Genomic DNA, 27,998 nt, shown 5'->3' with positions numbered 1-27,998 from the left:
TATTTATGTTATTTGACGTGGCTCTCTTCAATTTCTCCGGATATTTTGGAGGCATTTCTGAACATGTCGCCAATGTAAACTGAGGTTTTTGGATATCGTATCGAACAAAACATATATGTATTGTGTAACATGAAGTCCTATGAGTGTCATCTGATGAAGATCATCAAAGGTTAGTGATTTAATTTTATCTCTATTTCTGCTTTTTGTGACTCCTGTCTTTGGCTGGAAAAATGACTGTGTTTGTCTGTGATTTTGTGGTGACCTAACATAATCGTTTGTGGTGCTTTCGCTGTAAAGCCTATTTGAAAATGGACACTTTGGTGGTATTATCAACAAGATTACCCTTAAAATGGTATAAGATACATGTATGTTTGAGGAATTTTAATTATGAGATTTCTGTTGTTTGAATTTGGCGCCCTGCACTTTCACTGGCTGTTGTCATATCATCCCGTTAACGGGATTGCAGCCATAAGAAGTTTTAAGTATCAAAAGTATAAATCATTTAAACTTCCTTATATTAAACAAACCAGACAGCACAATTTTATTTGTTTATTTTTATTGACAAGATAGCCAGGGGCACACTCAGACATAATTTACAAATCAAGCATTTGTGTGTAGTGAGTATGCTAGATCAGAGGCAGTAGGGATGACCAGGGATGTTCTCTTGACAAGTGTGTGAATTGGACCATTTTCCTGTCAAAATGTAATGAGTACTTTTGGGTGTCGGGGAAAATGTATGGAGTAAATAGTACATTATTTTCTTTGGGAGTGAAGTTAAAGTAAAATTTGCCAAAAATATAAATAGTAAAGTAAAGTACAGATACCCAAAAAACTACTAAGTATTTTTACTGAAGTACTTTACACCACTGCCAGAAACCAACGCACGCCGCAGATTATTGAGCAGCACGCGCCTCGGTCACTTCTATATAAGGTCATAATTTTGGGCGTTTGCAAAGATCTCATTAGAATATCAAATTCGCTGTTGAATAAACATTACTGTGAGTGTGTGCATACTTTATAAGATCTGCAAACTTTTTCTGTGGGACTATGATATTGTTGTGTGGACTTTGCACATTCAATGTTGACTTTGGCGTCTTTTTACAACACTCAAATTTAACATTTGGGGAAGGGTCCAAAGTTACTATAGTTACCAGACGCTTCGGATGACTAAAAGTTAAAATGGAACTTGTAGTTTACTAATGCCACTGTCAAGCAGCCAGTGCGTTTGATGAACGTGGCTAATTGACTACATTACCCACGCACCTCGTTCTATTTTCAGCGCATTGAGCAGTCGCAGTACCAGCAACTGTACAACTAGCAATACATTACTTTTGTATTAGCTTAAAAAAATGGACTTCTACGTTTTTTTTCTGTAAGTTTAGTGTTATAAGTTGTGGTTAATACAACTTTGATATAGGTATATACATGAGGTTTTCTGTATTAGCCAGGTACAAAGTACAAGCTATTTCTTGGCTTAAAAAATGTCATACTCGCATAACCCTGATATGTTTCGCTGGAAAAGATTCACGAAGACTAAAAACCCCACTGCAAATAAGGTAAGGTGTTAGTGATTGTGTGTACTTTTGACAGGTGTGAGGTAAAGTAAAATGTTGATGACTGTCACCTAGAAAGTGGTGCACAAATCATTCATTGATTACAGGGCGGCAGATAGCCTAATGGTGAGAGCGTTGGGCTAGTATCAAAAGGTTGCTGGATCTAGTCCCCTGAACAAGGCAGTGTTCCCCGGTAGGCCGTCATTGTAAAATACGGATTTGTTCTTAACTGACTTGACTAGTTAAATAAAAGGTTATTAAAATATATATTTCCCCCACCGGTCTATGACTGCAAACAACTTTTCTATCTCCATCGCTCAGACACTTCCTTACTGGGAAAAAACGATGTAGGATGTACATAATAAAAGTGACCTCAAAGCTATCTTTAGAAATAAAGTGGTGCTTCAGAACGTATGGATTTATATGTCTCAGTGACCGGAGAAGGCTGAAGAACCCTTAAAAAGTTTAAATGGCCTTTCTGAGACCCACTGGTAGTGATCAGGGTGACACAGGGATACTTGGAGCAGTCTTAGTCAGATAAGTACTTTTTTCAACTGCTACTGGAAATTCATCTGAAATAATCTGCTGACATTAGGCACTGTCTGAGCTCTACTTAAAAATAATCCTCAGACATTAGGCATTGGCTGGACTCTTGGTTTTGCAGACACCTGTTTACCACACTCGCAGTCTGTGAACCTGCCTGGGCATAGTAATGACTAAAGCTGAAGTGACAAAGCACCACACTTTCTTTTTGATAGGCCCTCTTTGCTCCTCCTCTGAACTCTGCCTGATTAAATACAATCTTAATAATCCTAATCTTCACAAATTTTCTACAATAACAGGTGATGCACAGTAATGGGGATATTGACCAATGGCTGAAGGTGAGAGCTCTTTCTTTCACTTTGTCTCACTGTACCTCCTGAAACCGGAGATGGACTGTATATGTGTGTGTGTGCATGTCTGCTTGTGTGTGTGTGTGTGCGTGCGTTCAGTGGATGTTATTGCACTATGTCTGTCTATAAGGCCATATGTATTCATGACGTGTACTTTTGTGTCCCCAGACTGTGGAAATGGCCTCAGACTTTGCATTGACTGAGGTGTTTTCCCTGAAGAAGCCCCATTCAGGGATAAGCAGCCAGACAATGGCACTAAAAAATACAGAGCAGCTGCTGGATCATGACGAAGCATACGGGGAAGGTAGGCTATTCACCCCCCTCCCCCCCACACACACACACACACACACACAAGTATCGCAGGCCGTTACAAATGGAGTTATGGACATTTTTCCTTTAGCTCAGGCTCTTCTTAGTGAATGGATGAACAGCAAGTTGCGTCTGGAACTGGAGATGGAGGAAGAGGAGGATGTGATTGTCTCCCCCGAGAAGAACAGTCCAGAAGCAATGCCACCTGCCCAGCCTGTCTCCCTGGACTACAGTAACTTTGATGGTACAGAGACACTAACCTACACAACAACACTTAACTCTTACCTTCCATCTGACATTCTCTAGCAAACAGTGGAACTCACACCTCCGGCTATACCTTGTTTTCTAAAGTTTAGTTAATACGTCATACACCCTCCGTCTCTCTCTCAGACCTTTATTCCCACCTGGCTGAGGAGGAGGAGAGCTCAGTGGTCAACAACTTCCTTCAAGACCTCATGGAGTGGGAAGTGGTGGATTCTGGGATAGTGCAGGATCTGGCACTAGACTCAGAAGAGCGAGACAGGATGAAGATAAGGGGGATGGGCCTCACCATGGAGGCGCGTCAACGACAGGTACAAAACCAGATTGACATAAAGCAGGATTGGACAGTCTCAAAATTCCCGACAAAGTTTAAGCTACACTGACTGTAGTATCTGCATTGGGAGCCAAATGGCCCAGTGAATGGAAATGAAATGTAACTGTTTGCTACAACAGCTGGCTTCCATTCATACTTCCTGCTCTCTTTTATGACATAATTCCTTATTCTTTTCACATTCCAGGTACGTGAGAAGCGTGCAATGCGGGATGCGGAGCGGGAGAGGCTGCACAGCGAAAGGGAGGCGCGGAGGCAGGCCAGGGAGGAGGCGCGTAGAAGGGAGCAGGAGGGGGAGAGGCGGAGGAGGCAGGAGGCGCGCAGACAGGAGGAAATGGTGCAGCAGGAGATGGTGCGACTGCGCCGCGAGATGGAGGAGAGGAGGAACCTGGAGCAGCTAACCAGGTAAATTAGTAACCATGGAAACTAAGAAATAACTTCACACACTGGTACAATCACCTGTATTACGCCCCTGCAATAAACTCTTATTCGGGGCAGTAGGTAGGCTAGCGGTTAAGAGCGTAGGGCCAGTAACCAAAATGGTCGCTGGTTTGAATCCCTGAGTCAACTAGGTGAAAGATCTGTTGATGTGCCCTTGAGAAAGGCACTTAACCCTATTTGCTCCAGGGTCGCTGTCAATAATGGCTGATCCCTGGCCGTGAGCCCACTCTCCGTTGGTGTCTCGGGGAGTGGGATATGCAAAAAAACACATTTCCATTTTTGAAATGGGACAAATATAAGCACCCACCTCATTATTATTCAGAATGTTGTGTCTTTAAAATAAGCCAGTCTGTTCAGTGCTAGGTCAGGGTCCTGTGGGTCTGATGTTCTGGATGTCTCTCCCATAGGGAGAGGGTTGCCAGGAAGACTGCAGCTAATAAGAGCTCTCTGGCGCTCCAGCCAGGCCCCTCACTCTCTACTACACAGAAACAACAGGACAGAGAGAGACCAGAGTCACACAGACTACAGCAGGCAGAGGCCAGGACTCCGATGCTCAACCTGCAGGTTAGTAGACTGTGTGTGGAGGGGAAGGGCGGGGTTCAGTTGGTTGGTGTGTGTGTGTATGCTTAGTGTTTGCATTCACAGCATCGTGTGTGTGTGTGTGTTTTGGTTTTTACTATCCTTGTGGGGACCAGAAATCCTCACAAGGATAGTAAAACATAAAAAATACAGACCACTGCGGGTCCCCACAAGGAAAGAGCCTATTTTAGTCTTATGCGTTAGGTTTAGGGTTATGTTTAGAGTTACGGTAGGGGTTAGGGGTTATGGAAAATTGGATTTTGAATGGGAATCAATTGTTTGATCCCCACAAGGATAGTAAAACAAACGTGTGTGTGTGTATATTTTCAGTGTCTGCAGAGGCACTTCTCTGGCTGGTACTGTGTGCTGTTGGAGAGGAGGGTGCGGATGGGCAAGGCTGCGGCGCTCTGTGATTGGAAGAGGGAGCTGAGGGCGTGGCGAGCCTGGCGGGCGCTGGTATGGGCAGGGAGAGAGCAGAGGGAGGTGGAGAGAACAGAGGAGGAGCTACAAATCCAGAACAGGTAAGCACAGAATGGACTCTGTCCCAATAATACAGTCATTACACTTGATTTAGCTCGCCTGGTGTGCTTGGAGGGCACTTTAGTTAAAAAAGTGAAAACGCAGTACCTGCCTGGTGCGTATGAGTTTTTACTCACCAAAGTGTGATCAAAGACTTAGTAACTTAGTTATAGGTAACCATCTAGTTACCTATAACTACAAACATAGTTGTGTTTTTACATATTTATTAACTTATAGTGCATTCGGAAAGTATTCAGACCCCTACATTTTTTACTCATCAATCTACACACAATACCCCATAATGACAATGCGAAAACAGGTTTTAGAAATATTTACAAATTTATAAAAATTAAAAAACAGAAATACCATATTTACATAAGTATTCAGACCCTTTGCTATGAGACTCGAAATTGAGCTCAGGTGCATCCTGTTTCCATTGATCATCCTTGAGATGTTTCTACAACTTGATTGGAGTCTACCTGTGGTAAATTCAATTGATTGTACATCATTTGGAAAGGCACACACCTGTCTATATAAGGTCCTATAGTTGACAGTGAATGTCAGAGCAAAAACCAAGCCATGAGGCCAAAGGAATTGTCCGTAGAGTTCTGAGACAGGATTGTGTCGAGGCACAGATCTGGGGAAGGGTACTAAAAAAATGTCTGCAGCATTGAAGGTCCCCAAGAAAACAGTGGCCTCCATCATTCTTAAATGGAAGAAGTTTGGAACCACCTGGTCGCCCGGCCAAACTGAGCAATCGGGGGAGAAGTGCCTTGGTCAGGAAGGTGGCCAAGAACCCAATGGTGACTCTGACAGACTCACGACAAAACCTATTCCCCCTCAGGAGACTGAAAAGATTTGGCATGGGTTCTCAGATCATCAAAAGGTTCTACAGCTGCACCATCGAGAGCATCCTGACTGGTTGCATCACTGCCTGGTATGGCAACTGCTCTGCCTCCGACCGCAAGATGGAAGCGTCACTACAGACCCTGGTTCAATTCCAGGCTGTATCACAACCGGCCGTGATTGAGAGTCCCATAGCAGCGGCACACAATTGTCTCAGCGTCGTCCGGTTTAGGGTTTGGCCGGGGTAGGCCGTCATTGTAAATAAGAATTTGTTCTTAACTGACTTGCCTAGTTAAATAAAAATAAAATATTAATTTGGCCTGAATGCCAAGCATCACGTCTGGAGGAAACCTGGCACCATTCCTACGGTAAAGCATGGTGGCGGCAGCATCATGCTGTGGGGATGTTTTTCAGTGTCAGGGACTGGGAGACTAGTCAGGATCGAGGGAAAGATGAACAGAGATATCCTTGCTGAAAACCTGCTCCAAAGCACTCAGGACCTTAGACTGGGGCGAAGGTTCACCTTCCAACAGGACAACGACCCCTAAGCACACAGCCAAGACAATGCAGCAATGGCTTCGGAACAAGTCTCTGAATGTCCTTGAGTGACCCAGCCAGAGCCTGACTTGAACCCCATCAAACATCTTTGGAGAGACCTGAAAATAGCTGTGCAGCGACGCTCCCCATCCAACCTGACAGAGCTTGAGAGGATCTGCAGAGAAGAATGGGAGAAACTCCCCAAATATAGGTGTTCCAAGCTTGTAGCGTCATACCCAAGAAGACTCGAGGCTGTAATCGCTGCCAAAGGTCTCCAACAAAGTACTGAGTTAAAGGTCTGAATACTTATGTTAATGTGATATTTCAGTTTATTTTTAATACATTTGCTAAAATTTCTGAAACCCTGTTTTTGCTTTGTCATTATGGGGTATTGTGTGCAGATTGATGAGGGATAAAACAATTTAATACATTTTAGAATAAGGATGTAACGTAACAAAATATGGAAAATGTTAAGGGGCCTGAATACTTTCCGAAGGTACTGTATTTACGGATATCTTCAGAACTACCCACAATGCACTATTTCTCAACGTCATATGGAGAACCGGTGCTACCTAGCTAGTTCCAACTGGCTAACGTTAGCTACTAGCCATACTAGCGTGTAATTCCATTCCAAACCAAGTGTTAGTGCGGGTGAGCTACTATGTACATCCACGAAAAAGAAACCATGTAAATTCATGAGCAAAACTGCATCTCCTCTTTTCCTATGCGTTTGGTAGTCGGGCGAGCGAGTGTAGTAATACCCACAAGGATGGGGTTACGACTCAAAAATTAGAAGCTAGCTTTGTATTGGGACTGGTTTGTCCGGTTAAAGCGAGCGGATTAGAATATGGGATCCGTGCGCACGTCTACTGTATGCGTTGCTTATTTTCCCCACTGGAGGACTTAGTATAACCAGTGGAAGGCAGGATTCGGAATGAGACTGACTGAAACCAGGTGCTGTGCCGAGTGTGGATGTGATGCCTGCAACCTCTATTTGGAGGAAAAAGGGGGAGGCTTGCAAGCCAAAGAACACCAACCGTGAAGCATGGAGGTGGCAGCATCATGTTGTGGGGGTGCTTTACTGCAGGAGGGACTGGTGCACTTCATAAAATAGATGGCATCATGAAGAAGGATAATTATGTGGATATATTGAAGCAACATCTCAAGACATCAGTCAGGAAGTTAAATCTTGGTCGCAAATGGGTCTTCCAAATGGACAATGACCCCAAGCATACTTCCAAAGTTGTGGCAAAATGGCTTAAGGACAACAAAGTCAAGGTATTGGAGTGGCCATCACAAAGCCCTGACCTCAATCCTGTAGAAAATATGTGGGCAGAACTGAAGAAGCGTGTGCGAGGAAGGAGGCCTACAAACCTGACTCAGTTACACCAGCTCTGTCAGGAGGAATGAGCCAAAATTCACCCAACTTATTGTGGGAAGCTTGTGGAAGGCTACCCAAAATGTTTGACCCAAGTTAAACAATTTAAAGGCAATGCTACCAAATACTAATTGAGTGTATGTAAACTTCTAACCCACTGGGAATGTGATGAAAGACATAAAAGCTGAAATAAATCATTCTCTCGACTATTATTGTGACATTTCATTCTTAAAATAAAGTGGTGATCCTAACTGACCTAAAACATAGTTTTTATTGGGATTAAATGTCAGGAATTGTGAAAAACTGAGTTTAAACGTATTTGGCTAAGGTGTATGTAAACTTCCGACTTCAACTGTCGATCTTTGTATTTTACATTTTTTTTGTGTTATTGACTGTACGTTTGTTTATGTGTAACTCTGTTGTTTTTGTCGCTTTGCTTTATCTTGGCCAGGTTGTAGTTGTAAATGAGAACTTGTTCTCAACTGGCCTGCCTGGTTAAATAAAGGTGAAATAAATAAAAAGATCTGCCCTGATTCCCTGGCTGTGATCCCACTCTCTGAGGGTGTCACAGGGGGAGTGGCATATGCAAGAAACACATTTCCATTTCACACCACACACTTGTACAGGTTACACACTTGTGTGTAATATGGTTTAATTTGAAATGATTTCTGTTGGAGTTTACATTATAGGGAATAGGCTGGCTTGCCGCGTCCTCCATATTATGTCACAGCCCGCAAATGTTTTTTCCAGCATGACTTCGCATTCTTTTGAACTCTGATCAGTATTATGTAATAACTTGAAAAGTGAGGTAACTTTGCATTGGGACTTTTGATGCGTATTCTAATGCAAATATGTTATATGTGTTTACATTTATGCTACCTAAGCTTCAACACTAAATCTGACTCATGAACCCACAGAACACATGCCAAATAAATAGGTGCCTGCAAATACCTGGTGAAGACAATTAGCAAATATGGCCCTCAAGCTCATCACAGTCACAGCAGGTGTTTGTCTCTAATAGTGCGCTTATCGTTGTAATCTCTCAGACGCTGCCAGGTGGCGATAGAGAGTGACCGGAGGCGTATGCTAAGGCGATGCCTGAGTGATTGGCGGTTGTGGTGTCGGGCGGAGAGAGGACGCCGGGAGCTGTTGGCACAGCAGGAAGAAACACGGTACAAGATGGCCTCACTGATCAATGCTGCGGCAACTGGGAAACTCAAGGCTCCTGAGACACCTGCTAATGAGCAAATTACAGCCATTCCTGAGACTTTTGACCAATCACAGACCACAGAACTGGTGAGTGACACTTGTAGACCCCTCCCACTGAAGAAAGTGAACACAAACAAAGCACAGGCATAGATGCATAGGAGGACACACAAAACATGACAGATATTGGATATACATTTGCTGGAGCGTGTCACATTAGAGACTGAAGTCTCGAAGGTGATAATGATCTCAGCCCAGTCAAAACTGTTCGCTGCTCTGGCACCCCAATGGTGGAACAAACTCCCTCACGACGCCAGGTCAGCGGAGTCAATCACCACCTTCCGGAGACACCTGAAACCCCACCTCTTTAAGGAATACCTAGGATAGGATAAAGTAATCCTTCTAACTGAAACTAAAAAAAGAAAGAGACCAGTGAAAGATTGAAACGTTAGGAATATGGCGAAAATAAAAAACCATAACAAGCTAATAGAAGAAGTAGAATTAGTTTAAGAATTCGGAAAAAGAACGAAAAAGTGCAGATGCTATCAAATAAAAAAAAGATAACAGGCCTTCCGACTAAAATGAATGAAAAATAAAAAAAAATATTAAAAATATTAACAACTGTAGTCAACAATTACACAGGAAAAGATGTAGAAAAATTGGAAGCAAGAAGGAAGATGATAAAACCATAAATAATAAAAAAAAATAGAAAATTTATAAGACAGAAATTAAACATAAAAGATATCGAGAAACGCAACAACAAAAACTGAAGGAAAAACTATACCCCCCCCCCCCCTTAAAAGAGTTAGATGCACTATTGTAAAGTGGTTGTTCCACTGGATATCATAAGGTGAATGCACCAATTTGTAAGTCGCTCTGGATAAGAGCGTCTGCTAAATGACTTAAATGTAAATGTAAAATGTAATTATGAAATAAACATTAGCTAATTCTCCAAAGGGTCAAATGAATCTGCGAGGCAATACATGTGCTTTTTGTATTCATTTGGTGAAGTCATATATTAGTCTATCACTATTTCCTGAATAAACAAAAAAATAAAGTTCTGTTTCAGAGTTCCTCGCATGAGTTGGCCCGCACTTTTCTCACTGTGAGTTTATCGTCCGGGGAGAGAAATGTTCCCTGCATGACGAGATATTCACAACACTGCAAAGTTCGCTTTCTCCTCAGAGAGAGAGAGGAAGGAGCTAACAGAAAGAAAGAGATAGTTGAATAGAGCTTAAGGAAGAGAGGAAAAGAGAATTAGGAAAGGTGGAAAAGGCACAGCAGCTTCTAGCTAGATGATCAGCTTCATCCTATTTTCATGTGACCCTCAACTGTCTCAGAAAGGTCAGGTGGGGTCACGACCTGCTGGCCCCGCCCCATCTCCTGCCTGTCAAGGTAACAGACAGCTGGGGGCTGTGGTCCAGCCCACCCTTCCCTGGCAGGTGACACGGCGTCACGCGGCTCTGAGTGGAGGTGAGTGATCAAAGTAGAAGTAGAAGTTGAAATACTGTATATGACCCTGTATCCGTGATTAGGGGAAATTTCAACAAAAAAATGTATTCGTTCCAACCAAAGTAGTTGAAAAATATATTGGTGATTAGGGGAAACTCCTACCTAGATGTTGAAATATATCAGTGATTAGGGAAAACCCTTCTACCAATTATTTTTAAAATTATGTGCAACATTTCACAATGGATGATAAAGGTCTGTTCTATTCAATAGATGAGCTGAGGCGAGCACGGCAGAGGGGTGAGGAAGGTGGGGACGGCAGTGTAGGTGCTGTCCCCCGTTCTCGTAGTGCAGAGTTGCGTGGAGGACGGTTTGAGCGTCGCCACGCCAGCCAACAGCAGACCATCACAGAGCAGAGGAGGCTCCTCCGGGAACAGCAGGAGCAGATCGCACGCCTGCAGGAGGGTAAGGGCATGATGGGATTGAAGCAGGAGGCACAGATTGCTCAGTTTGCTGTCCCAGCAGCCCAAGGGCCCAGAGGGATGATCTCTGACCACAAAGAACCCAGGTAGGCTCCTCTTCACATTACCATGGGAACTTAGGAGAGGCCCACAGGCTGCCTGTGTGGGGGTGTGGTGTGTCTGTTTGTTCACGCACGGTCCTCTGGAGTCTTAAGACCCAAGCCAATCGATACCATGTGGGACTGCATAGAAATGACAGTTCCGCTTGGACGGAATGACGTGATTGTGGATGAAAGTGGCTGACTTCAGTCACAGAGGTCTGCATAGGACCCAAGGGGATCAGCACACTTTCATTGGTAGTGCAACATTTAGTATGCAGTGAACGCAAGTTGGTACGAAAGCTCATGACTTGTGGACACTCATCCATGACTTGAAGCAGGCAGCTAAGCATTTTCTCATTTTGGAGTCTGTAAGAGGCTTTCAAATAGTGCTCAGGTCTGAAGACAAGTCATTATCCTGGTGAAGGCTCGGGTTTGGTTTTGGGTTCATAAAGTAGGAGTGTTTTTTAAAACTCAGATAGTCCCCTTAATTGAGGTGGGGGAGTCATCAGTGGAGGATATATAGAGGAGTTTAATTAAAACAACACACTACTTCCGCTTGAGAATATCAATCAAATGTATTTATAAAGCCCTTTTTACATCAGCTGATGTCACAAAGTGCTATGCAGAAATCCAGCCTAAAACCCCAAACAGCAAGCAATGCAGATGTAGAAGCATGGTGGCAAAACTCCCTAGAAAGACAGGAACATAGGAAGAAACCTAGAGAGGAACCAGGTTCTGAGGGGTGGCCAGTCCTCTTCTGGCTGTGCCGGGTGGAGATTATAACAGTACATTGCCAAGATGTTCAAACGTTCATAGATGACCAGCAGGATCAAGTAATAATAATCACAGTGGTTGTAGAGGCTGCAACTGGTTAGCACCTCAGGAGTAAATGTCAGTTGGCGTTTCGTAGCCGATCATTCAGAGTTAGAGACAGCAGGTGCGGTAGAGAGAGAGTCGAAAACAGCAGGACAAGGTAGGATGTCCGGTGAACAGGTCAGGGTTCCATAGCCGCAGGCAGAACAGTTGAAACTGGAACAGCAGCACGACCAGGTGGGCTGGGGACAGCAAGGAGTCGTCAGGCCAGGTAGTCCTGAGGCATGGTCCTAGGGCTCAGGTCCTCAGAGAAAAAGAGAGAGAGAGAGAAAGATAGAATTAGAGGGAGCATACTTAAATTCACACAGGACACCGGATAAGACAGGAGAAATGCACCAGATATAACAGACTGACCCTAGCCCCCCGACACAAGCTATTGCAGCATAAATACTGGAGGCTGAGAGAGGAGGGGTCGGGAGACACTGTAGCCCCGTCCGGCGATACCTCCGACAGGGCCAACCAGGATATAACCCCACCCACTTTGCCAAAGCACAGCCCCCACACCACTAGAGGGATATCTTCAACCACCAACTTACCATCCTGAGACGAGGCCGAGTATAGACCATGAAGATCTCCCTCACGGCACGAACCCGAGGGGGGCGTCAACCCAACAGGAAGATCACGTCAGTGACTCAACCCACTCAAGGGACGCACCTCTCCTTGGGACGGCATGGAAGAGCACCAGTAAGCCAGTGACTCAGCCCCCGTAATAGGGTTAGAGGCAGAGAATCCCAGTGGAGAGAGGGGAACCAGCCAGGCAGAGACAGCATGGCGGTCCCTCGCTCCAGTGCCTTTCCATTCACCCCTGGGCCAGACTACACTCAATCATAGGACCTACTGAAGAGATGAGTCTTCAATAAAGACTTAAAGGTCAAGACCGAGTCTGCGTCTCTCACATGGATAGGCAGACCATTCCATAAAAATGGAGCTCTATAGGAGAAAGCTCTGCCTCCAGCTGTTTACTTAGAAATTCTAGGGACAATAAGGAGGCCTGCGTCTTGTGACCATAGCGTATGTATGTACAGCAGGACCAAATCGGAAAGATAGGTAGGAGCAAGCCATGTAATGCTTTGTAGGTTAGCAATAAAGCCTTGAAATCAGCCCTAGCCTTAACAGGAAGCCAGTGTAGAGAGGCTAGCACTGGAGTAATATGATTACATTTATTGGTTCTAGTCAAGATTCTAGCAGCCATGTTTAGCACTAACTAAAGTTTATTTTGTGCTTTATCTGGGTAGCCGGAAAGTAGAGCATTGCTGTAGTCTAATCTAGAAGTGACAAAAGCATGGATACATATTTCTGCATCATTTTCGGACAGAATGTTTCAGATTTTTGCAATGTTACATAGATGGAAAAAGTATGTCCTTGAAACAGTCTTGATATGTTCATCCAAAGAGAGATCATGGTCCAGAGTAACTAGCATCTCTGTTTTGTCCGAGTTTAAAAGTTTAAAAAATTGACGCCATCCACTTCCTTGTGTTTGAAACACAGGCTTCCAGGGAGGGCAATTTTAGGGCTTCACCATGTTTCATTGAAATGTACAGCTGTGTATCGTCCGCATAGCAGTGAAAGTTAACATTATGTTTCCGAATGACATCACCAAGAGGTAAAATATATAGTGAAAACAATAGTTGTCCTAAAACGGAACCTTGAGGAACACCGAAATGTACAGTTGATTTGTCAGAGGACAAACCATCCACAGAGACAATCTGATATCTTTCCGACAGATAAGATCTAAACCACGCCAGAACTTGTCCGTGTAGACCAATTTGGGTTTTCAATCTCTCCAAAAGAATGTGGTGATCGATGGTATCAAAGCAGCACTAAGGTCTAGAAGCACGAGGACAGATGCAGAGCCTTGGTCTGACGCCATTAAAAGGTAATTTACCACCTTCACGAGTGCAGTCTCAGTGCTATAATGGGGTCTAAAACCAGACTGAAGCATTTCGTATACATTGTTTGTCTTCAGGAAGTCAGTGAGTTGCAGCGCAACAGCTTTTTCAAAGTGTTTTGAGAGGAATGGGAGATTCGATATAGGCCAATAGTTTTTTATATTTTCTGGGTCAAGGTTTGGCTTTTTCAAGAGAGGCTTTATTACTGCCACTTTTAATGAGTTTGCTACACATCCGGTGGATAGGGAGCCATTTATTTTTTTCAACATAGGAGGGCCAAGCACAGAAAGCAGCTCTTTCAGTAGTTTAGTTGGAATAGGGTCCAGTATGCAGTTTGAAGGTTTAGAGGCCATGACTATTTCATCAATGTGTCAAGAGATATAGTATTAAAAAAACTTGAGTGTCTCCCTTGATCCTAGGTCCTGGCAGTGTTATGCAGACTCAGGACAACTGAGCTTTNCAATGTGTCAAGAGATATAGTATTAAAAAAACTTGAGTGTCTCCCTTGATCCTAGGTCCTGGCAGTGTTATGCAGACTCAGGACAACTGAGCTTTGGAGAAATACGCAGATTTAAAGAGGAGTCCGTAATTTGCTTTCTAATGATCCATGATCTTTTCGTCAAAAAAGTTCTTGAATGTATCACTGCTGAAGTGAAAGCCATCCTCTCTTGGGGAATGCTGCTTTTTAGTTAGCTTTGCGACAGTATCAAATACATTTGGGATTGTTCTTATTCTCCTCAATTAAGTTGGAAAAATAGGATGATCGAGTGAGGGCTCTTCGATACTGCACGGTACTGTCTTTCCAAGCTAGTCGGAAGACTTCCAGTTTGGTGTAGCGCCATTTCCGTTCCAATTTTCTAGAAGCTTGCTTCAGGGCTCGGGTATTTTCTGTATATGACAAATGTTTTTAGGGGTGCGGCTGCATTTTGGGTATTACGCAATGTTAAATTTAGTTCCTCAGTTAGGTGGTTAACTGATTTTTGTACTCTGAAGTCCTTGGGTAGGTGGAGGGAGTCTGGAAGGACATCTAGGAATCTTTGGGTTGTTCAAGAACTTATAGCATGGCTTTTGATGATCCTTGGTTGGGGTCTGAGCAGATTATTTGTTGCAATTGCAAACGTAATAATGGTGGTCCGATAGTCCAGGATTATGAGGAAAAACATTAAGATCCACAATATTTATTCCACGGGACAAAACTAGGTCCAGAGTATGATTGTGGCAGTGAGTAGGTCCGGAGACAGGTTGGACAACCCACTGAGTCGATGATTGCTCCGAAATCCTTTTGGAGTGGGTCTGTGGACTTTTCCATGTGAATATTAAAGTCACCAAAAATGTGAATATTATCTGCCATGACTACAAGGTCCGATCGGAATTCAGGGAACTCCGTGAGGAACGCTGTATACGGTCAAGGAGGCATGTAAACAGTAGCTATAAAAAGTGATTGAGTAGGCTGCATAAGAGTTCATGACTAGAAGCTCAAAAGATGAAAACGCWGTTTTTGGGGGGGGGTTTTGTAAGTTAAAATTTGCTATCGTAAATGTTAGCAACACCTCCACCTTTGCTGGATGCGCGGGGATATGGTCACTAGTGTAACCAGGAGGAGAGGCCTCATTTAACACAGTAAATTCATCAGGCTTAAGCCATGTTTCAGTCAGGCCAATTACATCAAGATTATGATCAGTGATTAGTTCATTGACTATAACTGCCTTTGAAGTGAGGTATCTAACATTTAAGTAGCCCTATTTTGAGATGTGAGATATCACAATCTTTTTCAGTAATGACAGGAATGGAGGTCTTTATTCCAGTGAGATTGCTAAGGTGAACATCGCCATGTTTTGCTCAACCTAGATCGAGGCATGTTTTGCTCAACCTAGATCCTCCATGGGGATAGCTGAGCTGACTACACTGACTGTGCTAGTGGCAGACTCCACTAAGCTGGCAGGCTGGCTATCTCATTGTGGAGCTAGAGGAGTTAGAGCCCTGTCTATGTTCATAGATGAGAGCACCCCTCCAGCTAGGATGGAGTCCGTCACTCCTCAGCAGGCCAGGCTTGGTCCTGTTTGCGGATGAGTCCCAGAAAGAGGGCCAAGAGAAAGAGGGTTTCATTCTAACATCGTTGGTGCCGATGTGGATAACAATATTCCTATATATTCTACACTCGCCAGTTTTAGCTTTAGCCAGCACCATCTTCAGATTAGCCTTAAAAACCTCTCTAGGGTACGTGAGACGGTAGCGTCCCACCTCTTCAACAGCCAGTGAAACTGCAGGGCGCCAAATTCAAAACAACAGAAATCCCACAATTAAAATTCCTCAAACATACAGTGGGGAGAACAAGTATTTGATACACTGCCGATTTTGCAGGTTTTCCTACTTACAAAGCATGTAGAGGTCTGTCATTTTTATCATAGGTACACTTCAACTGTGAGAGACGGAATCTAAAACAAAAGTCCAGAAAATCACATTGTATGATTTTTAAGTAATTAATTTGCATTTTATTGCATGACATAAGTATTTGATCACCTACCAACCAGTAAGAATTCCGGCTCTCACAGACTGTGTTTTTCTTTAAGGAAGCCCTCCTGTTCTCCCACTCATTACCTGTATTAACTGCAACTGTTTGAACTCGTTACCTGTATAAAGACACCTGTCCACACACTCAATCAAACAGACTCCAACCTCTCCACAATGGCCAAGACCAGAGAGCTGTGTAAGGACATCAGGGATAAATTGTAGACCTGTACAAGGCTGGGATGGGCTACAGGACAATAGGCAAGCAGCTTGATGAGAAGGCAACAACTGTTGGCACAATTATTAGAAAATGGAAAGAAGTTCAAGATGACGGTCAATCACCCTCGGTCCTGGGGCTCCATGCAAGATCTCACCTCGTGGGGCATCAATGATCATGAGGAATGTGAGGGATCAGCCCAGAACTACACGGCAGGACCTGGTCAATGACCTGAAGAGAGCTGGACCACAGTCTCAAAGAAAACCATTAGTAACACACTAGCGCCGTCATGGATTAAAATCCTGCAGCGCACGCAAGGTCCCCCTGCTCAAGCCAGCGCATGTCCAGCCCGTCTGAAGTTTGCCATGACATCTGGATGATCCAGAGGAGGAATGGGAGAAGGTCATGTGGTCTGATGAGACAAAAATAGAGCTTTTTGCTCTAAACTCCACTCGCCGTGTTTGGAGGAATACAAGGATGAGTACAACCCCAAGAACACCATCCCAACCGTGAAGCATGGAGGTGGAAACATCATTCTTGGGGATGCTTTTCTGCAAAGGGAACAGGACGACTGCACCGTATTGAGGGGAGGATGGATGGGGCCATGTATCGCGGATCTACACCACCAACCTCCTTCCTCAGTAAGAGCATTGAAGATGGGTCGTGGCTGGGTCTTCCAGCATGACAACGACCCGAAACACACAGCCAGGGCAACTAAGGAGTGGCTCCGTAAGAAGCATCTCAAGGTCCTGGAGTGGCCTAGCCAGTCTCCAGACCTGAACCCAATAGAAAATTTTGGAGGGAGCCGAAAGTCCGTATTGCCCAGCGACAGCCCGAAACCTGAAGGATCTGGAGAAGGTCTGTATGGAGGAGTGGGCCAAAATCCCTGCTGCAGTGTGTGCAAACCTGGTCAAGAACTACAGGAAAACGTATGATCTCTGTAATTGCAAACTAAGGTTTCTGTACCAAATATTAAGTTCTGCTTTTCTGATGTTCAAAATACTTATGTCATGCAATAAAATGCAAATTAATTACTTAAAAATCATACAATGTGATTTTCTGGATTTTTGTTTTAGATTCCGTCTCTCACAGTTGAAGTGTACCTATGATAAAAATTACAGACCTCTACATGCTTTGTAAGTAGGAAAACCTGCAAAATCATCAGTGTATCAAATACTTGTTCTCCCCACTGTACATGTATTTTACACCATTTTCAAGATACACTTGTTGTAAATCCAGCCACAGTGTCCGATTTCAAAAAAGCTTTACGACGAAAGCAAACCAAACGATTATGTTAGGTGAGTGCCTATTCACAGAATAACACAGCCATTTTTCCAGCCAAAGAGAGGATTCACAAAAAGCAGAAATATAGATAAAATGAATCACTAACCTTTGATGATCTTCATCAGATGACACTCATAGGACTTCATGTTACACAATACATGTATGTGTTGTTCGGTAAAGTTCATATTTATATACATAAATCTGAGTTTACATTGGCGCCTTACGTTCAGAAGTCACAAAACATCCTTTGATTTTGCAGAGAGCCACATCAATTTACAGGAATACTCATAATTAACATTGCTAAAAGATACAACTGTTATGCATGGAATTTTAGATGCACTTCTCCTTAATGCAACCGCTGTGTCAGATTTCAAAAAAGCTTTACAAAAAAAGCAAACCATGCAATAATCTGAGTCGGCGCTCAGAGCCCAATCAAGACACAAATATAGCCACCATATTATGCAGTCAACAGAAGTCAGAAGTAACATTATAAACATTCACTTACCTTTGATCTTCATCAGAATGCACCCCCAGGAATCCCAGTTCCACAATAAATGTTTGTTTTGTTCGATAATGTCCATCATTTATGTCCAAATTCCTCCTTGTTGTTCTAGCGTTCAGTACACTTTCCAAACTCACGACGCGCGGGCAAATCCAGCGGAAAGTACGGACGAAAAGTTAAAAAAGTTATATTACAGTCCGTAAAAACATGACAAACGAAGTATTGAATCAATCTTTAGGATGTTTTCAACATAATTCTTCAATAATGTTCCAACCGGAGTATTCCTGTGTCTTCAGAATTGCGATGGAACAGACCTCGCTCTCACATGAACGCGCATGGTCACCTCATGGCAGACCTGACTCAATCCTCTCTCCTTCGGCCCCACTAAACAGTAGAGGCATCAGACAAGGTTCTAACGACTGTTAACATCTAGTGGAAGCCTTAGGAAGTGCAACATTATCAATATCCCACTGTATCTTCAATAGAAGCTGAGTTGAAAATCGACCAACCTCAGATTTCCCACTTCCGGGTTGGATTTATTTCTCAGGTTTTTGCCTGCCTGATGAGTTCTGTTATACTCACAGACATTATTCAAACAGTTTTAGAAACCCCAGAGTGTTTTCTATCCAAATCTACTAATAATATGCATATTCTAGCTTTTATGGCTTTGTAGCAGGCCGTTTACCATGGGCATGCTTTTGATCCGGACGTGAAAATACTGCCCCCTACCCCAAAGAAGTTAATGTCGGTAGACCTGCCCCCTGGTAAACAGTGTTTGATCGCTGGATAACAATTCTTAAGTCTAATACTGCGGGTAATGGTGTCATCAATGACTAGGGTTTTCAATTTGTCAGCGCTAATGGTGGGAGGCTTCGGCGTCTCATACCCCGTAACGGGTGGAGGAGAGACCGGAGAAGGCTCGACCTCTGACTCTGACTCGTTGCTTAATGGGGAGAACCGGTTGGAAGTTTGTCGGCTGAATGAGCGACACCGGTTGAACATTACCACAGCATTTCCTTCCAGAAGCCATGAGAAAATTGTCCGGCTGCGGGGACTGTGTGAGGGGATTTATACTACTATCTGTACTTACTGGTGGCACAGACGCGGTTTCATCCTGTCCTACACTTAAATTACCCTTGCCTAACGATTGCGTCTGAAGCTGGGCTTGCAGCACGGCTATCCTCACCATAAGGCGGTCGTTCTCCTGTATATTATGAGTACAGTGACTGCAATTAGAAGGCAATGTTAATGTTATTACTTAGCTTCGGCTCGTAGAACCATGTAGAACCATGTCCAGATAAAGCGTCCAGGGTGAAAAAGTTGAATGAAGAAAGTCAAGCAAGGGGAATTAAAAAATATATAAAACGGTAATTATAAAGTAAAAACCGTAAAGTTGGCAGATAGCAAAGTAACGTTAGCAACAAACCGCACAGCAGCACGTAAACAAGTCCACAAGTTGTGACCGGGAAATGACGTATCACACCTCCCTCAGAATAAAACCCAGGCTAATTTAAAATGTACTATGATAATAAAAGGGTTCTTCTCCCTGCATATTATTCCAGGTGTGACAATGTGTCTGCTGAAGGATTCACTCATTAGAAGTTGATCCGTTTATCACTACTGAGATCCTCTTCTTGTACTCTCCCTTCAAACAAAAACAATTCAGTCTGGGAAGTTGGGAATTGAGTAGATCTATATTAGAGAGTGAATATCTAATGATGTGTGTTTCTGCTGGGCCTCCCGAGTGGCACAGTGGTCTAAGGCACTGCATCGCAGTGCTAGCCAGTCCCTCCAGGATTTCGTTTAATTTTTGTGTGATTTCTGTGGCCACAAATGCTTGACTTTTGTGGCAGCTTTTCTGAAATTCTGTGACACATTTTGCAATGTTTTTTTCACGTTAATTTCATATAAAGCAATAAGTCATATGTGCTCAGTTTTAGGATGATTTTAAGCAGAATACATAATACAAAAACAATGAAACATCTAAAGTGCTCAATTTTGTTTATTTTCCTGAACAAACAGCTCTGTCATAATCCATTCACACATTCACTCACACACACCTCTCCTCTCCATCAGGCTTGGGGCTAGCTATCGACACGAGATGGCAAGCCCCCCACCTCCCATTGCAACACACTCTTTTTCTCAAAAAGCCCCCAAATAGTTTCAATGCTTATCAATCGCTTTCAATTTGAGAATCGATATTTCTTTCGCATAAGTTGTCTTCAAAATACTTGATTGTGATTTTTTTTCCTGAAAGGTCGTAAGGGAGATAAAGAACAGAAAACGTAAAAATAGAGTATTGTGGTTGATATGCACTTAACAGTATTACCATTTKAAAAAAAATCCATAAAGATTGTTTTCAAGATCCATATTACGTTTTACAGAGAGTTTATAACGGCAAAGCTGACAAATTGCACTCAGTGCTTTGAGCAGCGCTCTCCATAGACAGACTGGGGAGAGCAGAGTGCCGAACACCCTACTAAAGCCAAGGTTAGCGGAGTAAAACGCCACTCACCTTGATTCTTTCAGCGCTTGCCACAGTCTTCCCTGCTACCACTTCAGTCATGGTGATCTGCCGCTGCTGTGGGAACTGTTCTGACATTCTCATATGCTTTGCTAATTTGATTGTCGACTTCCTCTTGTTTCCAAAAACATTTGGAAATTGTTTCGCACGGTCGTTAGCTGTTTTTTGATGGCAAATGAGATTGATTTCTGTTCATTGTATTGCCTTTCAGCCATCAACAATCAGCCATCATCTTCGCACGTGAATACGCTGACAGGCCAGGGGGAAAAAACTTTGTTGACGTGTGGTTGGATTGTGCCATTTTCCACGGTAACAGTGCAGTATTTGGTCAAAATTACGAACCCGCTTTTGATTGGACCTTTTTATGCCCTAAAAGTGTGGGAATTGGTCAAAATTGCGAGCTCTTGCATAATATGCGCTGATTGGTTGATTTTTGCATTGAATTATGCGATCGCAGAGTCCTGGAGGGACTGGCTAGCTGTGCCACTAGAGATTCTGGGTTCGAGTCCAGGCTCTTTCGCAGCCGGCCATAACCGGGAGACCCATGGGTATTGGCCCATTGTCGTCCGGGTTAGGGGAGGGATGTGCTTGTCCCATCGCGCATTAGCAACTCCTGTGGCGGGCCGGGCGCAGTGCACGCTGACACGGTTGCCAGGTGTACAGTGTTTCCTCCGACACATTGGTGCGGCTGGCTTCCGGGTTAAGTGACACAATGTCATGAAGCAGTGGGGCTTGGTTGTGGAAGTGGCAGTGGAACTCCCGAGTTCGTACGGGAGTTGCAGCGATGAGACAAGACTGTAACTACCAATTGGATACCATGAAATTGGGGGAAAAAGGGGTAAAAATGGATGTGATGTTCTGTGTTCCAGGGCTGGGAGTGTCTCTCAGGGGAACGATGGCCGCTCCTCGGCCTCCAGGAAACTAGCCGTCCGTCTGCCATGTTGTCATCCCACTGTCATGGGTCAGTCAACACATTCACCTCCACGAGCTAAACCACACACACATAGACATCCATTCCAGATGGTTGATCTCACAATGGTCTTGTTATGAAGTATAATAGAAAAGAGTAGAAAATTAATTTCATTGCTGTGAGTCGATTGTAGGGGAGAGTGGGGTAAGGTGAGCCACCCTTGTTTCTCGAAAATTATACCACAATTAAAACATTTACCAACTATATCATATAGTCTGGAAGAAACCACATGGAAAAAGTGCTAAGCAAGTTATGTACAAAAAACAGATTTTCACCAAGTCAAATTAATGTATTGTGTTAGAGGTTTCATGATGCTTGTATCTAAACCAAAGTAGGTCATTTTAAGATTGTTCTATACATCAGTTGGGGTCTCTATGAGCTTCAATATTGGGTCCTAAACCTAGCATGAAAATGCATCATTGTAGCTGTGTAGGCTAATATAGTAAAACTGTTTGCCTTGGGGTAACTTGAGCCAATGGCAAGATGAGAAAATTGAAGGCATTATCGCTGGAATATGAGGTAACATCAGGGCCTGGCCTATGTTAAAAGTGTTTTTTTTAAGTTCAAAGTGTTTGTTAGGTGTTAAAAGCCTGTGTTAAAAAATGCTTTAAATTATTACAAGACAAAAAAGTGATTCACTGTTGAATTGTGTTTGTGAAATAAAGATAGACATGGTTTTAAAAAGGTACTGGTAATATTTCATCCAGTACGGGGTAAGTTGACATGAATTCAGATTATTTCCAGGGATACACAACGTCCTGAAATATGTAGATACTGTATTTCCCTTGACAGAGTGATGCTGAATGTAAAAAATGGCTCAACTTACCCCACTCTCCCCTACAGAGCCGTAGTTGTACAGAGCCATAGCTACGGTAGCTTACATGGAGGAATACAGTTTCACTCAATTAAACTATGTTTGGCTAAAATTTCCTCTACGTGGGAGGAATAGGAAGGGGGGATTTGAGAAAGGTGGAGAGGGCCTGCGGATACACACAGATACATACTGACAAACGCACACACAATACTTTAGAACATTCTATTTTGACACAGAACAACACCAAAATGTAAGTACCTAGTACCTATTTTTTTTTCTGTTTATCTCCCTTCCTCGTTCTCACTCCCCCTTCAATAGCCATGGAGGAACGTGCTCGTCAGCGAGTGGAGCGCAGGAGGGAGGTGGAGGAGCTGAAGACAAAGAAGGAAGAGGAGAGAATAGTGAGGAATGGAGTGTTTAGGCCAGTGGGGGATGTGGAATAGTTTGGTGTTCAAAAAGATGTATAGGTCTTCAGACGGGGGAATTAGAGAGGCTATTCAACTTTGTATGAATTTATTGGGTACAATTAAAATGTGTTTGCAGAATGAAGCGAGTTTGGGGAAGTGTGATAGTGTGCAGGCATTAAATCAAGAAACTTTTTTATTTTCTCAGGCCCAGCTGAAAGCAGCAGAGGAGGAGAGGCAGAGGGAGGAGGAGGAACAGAAACGTAGAGCAGCTGAAAGGAGAAGGGAGGAGAAGAGACAAGAGAGAGAGGTGATGCAATGTTTACAGGAAAACTGTCCTGGGGACAACTTTCATTTCATATTTGAAAGAAAATCTGTCAGTTCACTAAGAGTGTATATTTAGGACTTCAGGGGCCATATGTATTAAGCATTTTAGAGTAGGAGTGCTGACATGGGATCAGTTAATATGATTACATGGACAGGGGGAAGCTGATCCTAGATCACCCCTCCTACTCTGACACTTGATACCCACGGACCCAGATTTCCATCACAGGGACCATACAGAAAAATAGATGTCATCAACACCTATACAAAACAGAATTATATATGTAATATACATACCGTATACACATTGTCCATTCTTTCCTGTCCAGGTTTATTGCAGTTGGAATTTCACAAAATAGACTCTCTTACATCTGTACAAGTGATGTTTTGATGGCAGCTGTTCAAAGCAATGATGCAATGGTTGTTCAATGCCGTGGGTGATAATGTTCTCCTTACATCGCACTGTCAAGGCATGGTGGTCAGATCTCATTTAGACGGGAGAAGCTTTTGAAATGTGGCTCCTAGCTCTGATCTTAGAACAGCTGAAGTCCAAACATAAAACAATAGCTATAGATTAAAACAATAAATACAAGTTGTGTGTGTGTGTCTATAACTATGTGTATATATTCAGAGGGAGCAGGGGAACCAGAGGAGGTTTGAGCGAGAGCAGCAGCTCCAGACCCAGGCCCAGCAACACTACCATAAATCTCTGTTACTACGGCGAGGCCTGGCGCCATGGAAACGCAGAGTCGCCATGAGCCAAGCCAACACTCAGGTAATCACCAGCGCCATCAGCCTTGGCCAATCAGAGTCTGCACAGAGAGACTGTCAACACTCACACTCTCTCCTGTAGAGTCACACAGCCAATCATACACAGCAGAACTAATGTATTCACAGCTACACTCAAATACACAGACAGAAGGAAAATACTCTTTCCCTCAAACAACTACATGTTTTAAGGTGTCATCTTACTCAGTTACCAACCAACACCCTCATAATTCCCAATGGAAATATGACACACACACACACACACACTCTGTATCTAAAGCGTAAACCGAGCACACAAACACCTAGACACACACCCTAATCCCAGACATCACGGTCAGAGCTGTAATGATGTTTACAGGATGCTGTTGGTATGAGCACCTGCTTGACCACCTGTCTGTTAGAACCCGCGGGACAAATTGTACTGGCAGAGAGATGGAACGATGCTAGAGAAAGAGAGGCTAGAGGAGGAGAGATGGAGTGAGAGGCTAGAGGAGGAGAGAGGAGGTGAGAGGCTAGAGGAGGAGAGAGGAAGTGAGATGCTAGAGGAGAGGCAGAGAGGAAGTGAGATGCTAGAGGAGAGGCAGAGAGGAAGTGAGAGGCTAGAGGAGGAGAGAGGAAGTGAGAACACGTACACTGCTCGGTTGGGTGGGGTCGTTTTTTGTTTTTTGTGTGTCTGTAGCGTGCGACGACACGTCCAAGTCATACACCGCCAGGGAACGTAATGTTTCAGGGGGAGCAGCAAGATGGAACAGGCCGGGAGGGAAGGAATGTCTCTTTCCCTCGACAAACAACTAACGGGTTCTATAGAGAGGGAATTGTCATTTCTGTATAGTTACCAACCAACACCTCATACCTTCATCCCAATGGACACTATCGAATCTCACACACACACACACATACTCTGATAATAACTTGTAAGTCGTAACAAGCTCGCAGGCACCACAAACACTCTAGACAATACTAGACCGCTACACTCCAGATCGTGCAGAGACGTGTTGGCAGATGCGCTTGTCAATGTAGTCTTTACAGTGCATGCTTGTGAGTGTGCATTATGAGCGCCCTCGACTTGAGCACTGTCTGTTCTGAACCCGCGGGACAAATTGTACTGGCAGAGAGATGGAACGATGCTAGAGAAAGAGAGGCTAGAGGAGGAGAGATGGAGTGAGAGGCTTAGAGGAGGAGAGAGGAGGTGAGAGGCTAGAGGAGGAGAGAGGAAGTGAGATGCTAGAGGAGAGGCAGAGAAGGAAGTGGAGATGCTAGAGGAGAGCAGAGAGGAAGCTGAGAGCTGAGAGGAGGAGAGAGAAGTGAGATGCTAGGGAGGAGAGAGGAAGTGAGAGGCTAGAGGAGGAGAGAGGAAGTGAGAGGCTAGAGGAGGAGAGAGGAAGTGAGATGCTAGAGGAGAGGCAGAGAGGAAGTGAGATGCTAGAGGAGAGGCAGAGAGGAAGTGAGAGGCTAAGGAGGAGAGAGGAAGTGAGATGCTAGAGGAGGAGAGAGGAAGTGAGAGGCTAGAGGAGGAGAGAGGAAGTGAGAGGCTAGAGGAGGGAGAGAGGAAGTGAGATGCTGAGGAGGAGAGAGGAAGTGAGATGCTAGAGGAGAGGCAGAGAGGAAGTGAGAGGCTTAGAGGAGGAGAGAGGAAGTGAGATGCTAGAGGAGAGGCAGAGAGGAAGTGAGAGGCTAGAGGAGGAGAGAGGAAGTGAGATGCTAGAGGAAAGGCAGAGAGGAAGTGAGAGGCTAGAGGAGGAGAGAGGAAGTGAGAGGCTAGAGGAGGAGAGAGGAGGTGAGAGGCTAGAGGAGGAGAGAGGAAGTGGAGGCTAGAGGGTGAGAGGCTAGAGGAGGAGAGGGAGTGAGAGGCCTAGAGGAGAGGAGAGAGGAAGTGAGAGGCTAGAGGAGGATGAGAGGAGGTGAGAGGCTAGAGGAGGAGAGAGGAGGTGAGAGGCTAGAGGAGGAGAGAGGAAGTGAGAGGTTAGAGAGAGGAGAGAGGAAGTGAGATGCTAGAGGAGAGGCAGAGAGGAAGTGAGAGGCTAGAGGAGGAGAGAGGAAGTGAGAGGCTAGAGGAGGAGAGGGAGTGAGAGGCTAGAGGAGAGGCAGAGAGGAAGTGAGAGGCTAGAGGAGGAGAGAGGAAGTGAGAGGCTGAGGAGGAGAGGAGGAAGTGAGAGGCTAAGAGGAGGAGAGAGGAAGTGAGAGGCTAGAGGAGGAGAGAGGAAGTGAGATGCTATAGAAGGAGATGGCAGAGAGGAAGTGAGAGGTAGAGGAGGAGAGAGGAGTTGAGAGGCTAGAGGAGGAGAGAGGAAGTGAGATGCTAGAGGAAGGCAGAGAGGAAGTGAGAGGCTAGAGGAGGAGAGGAGGAAGTGAGATGCTAGAGGAGAGGCAGAGAGGAAGTGAGAGGCTAGAGGAGGAGAGGAAGTGAGAGGCTAGAGGAGGTGGAGAGGCTAGAGGAGGAGAGAGGAAGTGAGATGCTAGGAGGAAGTGAGAGGCTAGAGGAGGAGAGAGGAGGTGAGAGGCTAGAGGAGGAGAGAGAGTGAGAGGCTAGAGGAGAGAGAGGAGGAAGTGAGGGCTAGAGGAGGAGAGGAAGTGGAGAGGCTAGAGGAGGAGAGAGGAAGTGAGAGGCTAGAGGAGGAGAGAGGAAGTGAGTGGCTAGAGGAGGAGAGGAAGTGAGAGGCTTAGAGGAGAGGCAGAGAGGAAGTTGAGAGGCTAGAGGAGGAGAGAGGAGTAGAGCGCTAGAGGAGAGAGGAAGTGAGAGGCTAGAAGGAGAGGCAGAGAAGGAAGTGAGAGGCTAGAGGAGGACGAGAGGAGTGAGAGGCTATGGGAGGGAGGAGAGGAAGTGAGAGGCCTAGAGGAGGAGAGTTGAAGTGAAGAGGGCTAGAGGAGGAGAGGGACGTGAGATGCTAGAGAGGAAGAGGAAGTGAGAGGGCTAGAGAGGAGAGGCAGAGAGGAAGTGAGAGGCTAGAGAGGAGAGAGGCAAGAGGAGGGTGAAGTCTGGAAGGGGGTAGAGAAGGGGCTAGGAGGGAGAGTGGAAAATATGAGGCTTGAAGAGGAGCAGCGGAAGTGAGGCTGGAGTAGGAAGAAGTGAGGGGCTAGAGGAAGTGGGAGCTAGAGGAAGTGAGGCTGAAGGGGGGAGAGGAAGTGAGAGGCTATAGGAAGGCAGATGCAAGAGGAGGGAGGGAAGTGAGAGTGCTAGAGGAAGTGAGAGGCTAGAGGGAGGCGAGGAAGTGAGAGGCTAGAGAGAGGAAGTGAGAGGCTAGAGGAGGAGCGAAGGAAGTGAGAGGCTAGAGGAAGTGAGGGCTGAAGGGGGAGAGGAAGTGAGACGGCTATAGGACGTGAGATGCAGAGGGAGGAGAAGGAGTGAGAGGCTAGAGGGAGTGAGGGCTAGGGAGGAGAGGAAGTGCAGAGGCTGAGGAGATGAGAGGCTAGAGGAGAGAGAAGTGAGAGGCTACGAGAGAAGAGCGGAGGCTAATTGGAGGAGAGAACGAGAGGGGAAAGCAAGAGGAGGAGAGAGCGCCTAGAGGAGGAGAGGGCGCTTAGAGCAGAGAGGCGAGGATGATAGGCTAGAGGAAGTGAAGGCTAAAGTAGAGGGCACAGGAAGAGAAGAGAGTGATGAAGAGGGTTGCAGGAAGAGGACCAGATTGACAGATTTATTGATGGACAGGGAAAGTGAGTAGAAGTGAAAATAGATGGTGTGACATCTCACAGCATGTTTCCAATCTACTGTAGGCAACCTTGAGCAACTGAAAGCTTCAATATCTCATGTCTATTCTGCTACGTTTACCTTGAATCTCCACATGCATACCTTGAAAATCCACAGCATACCTGAATCCCAACAGCATACCTTGACTCCCACAGCAACCTTGAATCCCACAATCCTAACCATACCTATAGCGACTGCGCCAACGGATACCTGTGTGCAATCGCCCAACAGCATACCTTGACTCCCAACGTTGACTCCAACTCCACGGTACCTGACTCCCAACGGCATACCCTTGACTCCTCAACACCATAGCCTTTGACTCCCAACAGCATTCCTTCAAATCCCAACCGCATCCCTTGACTCCCCACGGCA

General features: G+C 44.7%; 1 protein-coding gene across 3 annotated transcripts in view; it reads left to right on the top strand.

Annotated features, from left to right (window-relative positions):
• Nucleotides 1-1,279: 1,279 nt before the first annotated feature.
• ccdc191 (coiled-coil domain containing 191) overlaps nt 1,280-27,998 on the top strand; it is a 33,367-nt gene continuing 6,648 nt past the window's right edge. The window contains exons 1-15 of one of the 3 annotated variants that reach the window (XM_070446634.1): nt 1,280-1,556; nt 2,396-2,434; nt 2,615-2,750; nt 2,847-2,999; nt 3,146-3,327; nt 3,535-3,752; nt 4,196-4,352; nt 4,698-4,888; nt 8,694-8,943; nt 10,194-10,326; nt 10,576-10,870; nt 21,531-21,622; nt 22,764-22,846; nt 23,058-23,159; nt 23,805-23,948. In XM_070446634.1, coding sequence (XP_070302735.1) covers nt 1,482-1,556; nt 2,396-2,434; nt 2,615-2,750; nt 2,847-2,999; nt 3,146-3,327; nt 3,535-3,752; nt 4,196-4,352; nt 4,698-4,888; nt 8,694-8,943; nt 10,194-10,326; nt 10,576-10,870; nt 21,531-21,622; nt 22,764-22,846; nt 23,058-23,159; nt 23,805-23,948 — 2,250 coding nt within the window. In that variant the 5' untranslated portion in view covers nt 1,280-1,481. The remainder of the gene's footprint in view (nt 1,557-2,395; nt 2,435-2,614; nt 2,751-2,846; nt 3,000-3,145; nt 3,328-3,534; nt 3,753-4,195; nt 4,353-4,697; nt 4,889-8,693; nt 8,944-10,193; nt 10,327-10,575; nt 10,871-21,530; nt 21,623-22,763; nt 22,847-23,057; nt 23,160-23,804; nt 23,949-27,998) is intronic. The other 2 variants (XM_024000786.2, XM_070446633.1) reach the window with 2 other exon arrangements.

This window comes from Salvelinus sp. IW2-2015, linkage group LG14 (genome assembly GCF_002910315.2).
Source record: "Salvelinus sp. IW2-2015 linkage group LG14, ASM291031v2, whole genome shotgun sequence".
In the NCBI taxonomy this organism is placed as follows: Eukaryota; Metazoa; Chordata; class Actinopteri; order Salmoniformes; family Salmonidae; genus Salvelinus; species Salvelinus sp. IW2-2015.
The sequence above is the reverse complement of the archived record's forward strand: the minus strand, read 5'-3'. Positions and strand labels throughout refer to the sequence as shown.